The sequence below is a fragment of the Sorex fumeus genome, unplaced genomic scaffold, assembly GCF_029834395.1.
Source record: "Sorex fumeus unplaced genomic scaffold, SorFum_2.1 ptg000086l, whole genome shotgun sequence".
Taxonomy (NCBI): Eukaryota; Metazoa; Chordata; class Mammalia; order Eulipotyphla; family Soricidae; genus Sorex; species Sorex fumeus.
Window position 1 is genome coordinate 16,504,434 of NW_026606143.1, and position 3,062 is coordinate 16,507,495.

The following is a 3,062-nucleotide window of genomic DNA, read 5'->3' on the forward strand; positions in this document are numbered from 1 at the left end:
AAATTTATTTTTAATATTTTTAATTAAGAGCGTGATTTACAAAATTATTAATAATATGGTTTGGGGCATACACTGTTCCAGCACCAATCCCACCAGCAGTGTCACCTTCCCTCCACAAGTGTCCCTGGGTTTTCTCCCATCTTCCAGCATGCCTGTTTTACAGGCACATTTTTAAAGTTTGATTTCTATAGTTTTGGTATGGTATTTGTTTTTAAGATCTTCTGTTATATGCAGTCTTCTTCAAAAACTTATATTTTCGTTTCATAAATTGAAGCTGAGAGATTTGGCATGTTTTAGCTATTAATTTCATGGTTGCATAGTATCAGACTTTTAGAGGTGTAACGTTCTCTTTGGGTACCTTTAAAAATAAACACATTTTGACTCTTCTAGAGGAGAGAAGAAACTAATCAGAACCTCACCAAGAAAAGCAACAGAGAACTCCTGAGGCAGAAGCCGCTTCTGATACATAATCTAAAACCTTCGTTGATTTGAGAACCACAGCAGGCATTCACCAGTTGGTACGGTAGCTCCCAGCAGTGAACCAGATAGGTACTGTCCTTTTCAGAGAGACTAAAAGGTGTTGAAAATGAGCCATCTAACTTCAACCTCTACTGGATCATCTCAGAGGGCACCTGCTCTGACTGACATATCTGCGGCCAATGAGTTGGCACGTCTTTTTGAGTGCCAACTTTGCTTCAAATATGTGCTACCCCCCATTATTCAATGCCAAGATGGCCATCTTTTTTGTGTCGGCTGCCGCCGAAAGCTCAAATGTTGCTCAACTTGCAGAAGCCCATTCAGAACCATTCGCAGTCTTGCTAAGGAGAAAGTGGCTAATTCAGTACGTTTTCCTTGTAAATTTTCTCCTTCTGGGTGTGATCGATATCTGACACTCGCAGAAAAATTAGATCATGAGAACTTGTGTAAGTGTAGGCCTTATTCTTGCCCATGCCCAGGCACTAACTGTAAATGGCATGGCTTAATGGATGCTATAATACCCCATCTGACAGATCAGCATAAGTCCATTATAACCCTCGAGGGAGATGATATAGTTTTCCTTGCTGCAGATATTAATATTCCCGGTGCGATTAACTGGGTCATGATGCAGTCTTGTTTTGGCTTTAACTTCATGTTAGTTTTGGAAAAAAAGGAAAACCACAATGGTTATGAGGAGTTTATTGCCATTGCGCAGCTAATAGGATCAAGAAAAGATGCTGAAAATTTTATTTATCGCCTTGAGTTAAATTCTCATCAGCGGCGATTAGTTTGGGAAGGGGTCCCTATATCTGTTAATGACGAAATTCCAACAGCCAGGAAGAAAGGGGACTGCCTTATCTTTGATGCTAGCCTTGCAAAGCATTTTATAGAAAATGGCAATTTAAGTATCAATGTTACTATTATCTCATGTTAAAATGTCAGTCACACATTTTCTGATTAGTATTTTAAACTGCTGCATTGGGTTTTACTGAGTCACCCTGCCAACCCAAACTTTTTGGCGGGTAGAAGCTAAACACACAAAGATAAATAAAAGATATTGGATGAATATAGAAAATAATTTCAAGTATTATTATTAATATATTTAAAAATAAGTCTGTGGCAAACAGCTGGAAAATATATTCACACCACACAAGATGACATCTTTTGCATTACCTTTAATTTTTTGCATTAAGAATGAAAATATTCAAATAATTCTGAAGTTTTTTTTGTATATTGAGTGTTCTGTTGGAAATACTGTAGTTTTTATTTTTATTTTTTGCATGTTTGTGTGTGTTTATGCGTGCACTTTATCTGACAAATCATGTTGAGAGGTCTTGGACCACTGTTTTTCTTTCTTTTTAAAAAAATTTTATTTTATTGAATCAGAGTGAGATCTACAGTTACAAAGTTGTTCATGATGGGGTTTTAGCCATACAATGTTCAAAAACCCATTCCTTCTCCAGTGTACCTACCACCAATGCCCCCCACCCCACGCCATCTGCCTCTACCTCTATGGCAGGCACCTCTCTCTCTCTCTCTCTCTCTCTCTCTCTCTCCCTCTCTCGCTCGCTCTCTTTCTCTCTCTGGCCCCCCAAAATAATCATTTCAAGCAATAATTATCATACTGGACCACTGGTTTGCACATTTGTGAATTAACAGTTATGCTGCTGAGTGTATTTTTTTGTGTTTTTGTTAATTTTTATTGTTTTTCATGAACACTTTCTGTTCTGTAATTCAGTTTTTTTGCTCATGTTTTTATAACATTTTAAAATCAGTGATTTATTGATGTGCATGATTGTTTATAACAAAGCTTGTATATATGGTTTTAATACATATCTTCTTTCTTCCTATTAATCAGTTCATTGGAAATATTTTAAATTCCACTATTTTGTGAAGATAGGTGCTCTATACAGGAAAGGTAACATAGGAAGAATTACCAGACATGATTAAATCAGCTATAAAGTAGTTCTCTTTATTCTTGGGTTGAGATATATTATCAGATGTATTCTTTGAAAGGTAAGGGAATACTAATATTCCAAAGATTAGTATTGAAAAAAATCAGGCATAAATAACTTAGACAAATCAGATGTTTGAAATTTTCCTCATATTTATTGTTTTCCCAAAAGAAGGCATTATTTTACACATTATTTGTAATTAAGCAAATCTTTTTCACAAAAAGAAAGTTTTCAAAAACAAAAACTGTTTTTAATCTTTTGTAATTCTCATTAAAACCATACCTGGCAAAAATAAATATATTGGTGAAAGTAACTTTATTTTTCTTTGTTTTAAATTATTGCATTTTAATGTTTTGTTGTATTTTAGGTAACGTGATTACTGCAGTAGTAACTCTCATGTTTTGAATGAAAATTGTAACTGTACCTTCGTTGCCTCCAAAATGCACCAGATTTTCCACCATTCTCCTTATATCACATTTAGTTTGCCTCTTCCATTCCCACCCTCCCCCAGTGCTTTAATCAAGATCAAGGGATTGTTCTTATTCAATATTATTTATAAGCTTGTTTTGTTTTTCTGTATATCACAAATCAGTGGGATTTTCAAGTAATTGTTCTTCCTTTTATTTTAAT

The 3,062-nt window shown here is 35.0% G+C and overlaps 1 protein-coding gene across 1 annotated transcript; it reads left to right on the forward strand.

The window, feature by feature from the left end:
* Positions 1 to 583: 583 nt before the first annotated feature.
* Positions 584 to 1,411, forward strand: LOC130039407 (E3 ubiquitin-protein ligase SIAH1B-like). The gene has a single exon (XM_056131309.1). The coding sequence runs from the start codon at positions 587 to 589 to the stop codon at positions 1,409 to 1,411; it is 825 nt and encodes a 274-aa protein (XP_055987284.1). The 5' UTR covers positions 584 to 586.
* Positions 1,412 to 3,062: the final 1,651 nt, after the last annotated feature.

Bases quoted from the DNA above. Each gene is read 5' to 3' on its own strand.
- LOC130039407 (XM_056131309.1), top strand. From the start codon at position 587: ATGAGCCATCTAACTTCAACCTCTACTGGATCATCTCAGAGGGCACCT.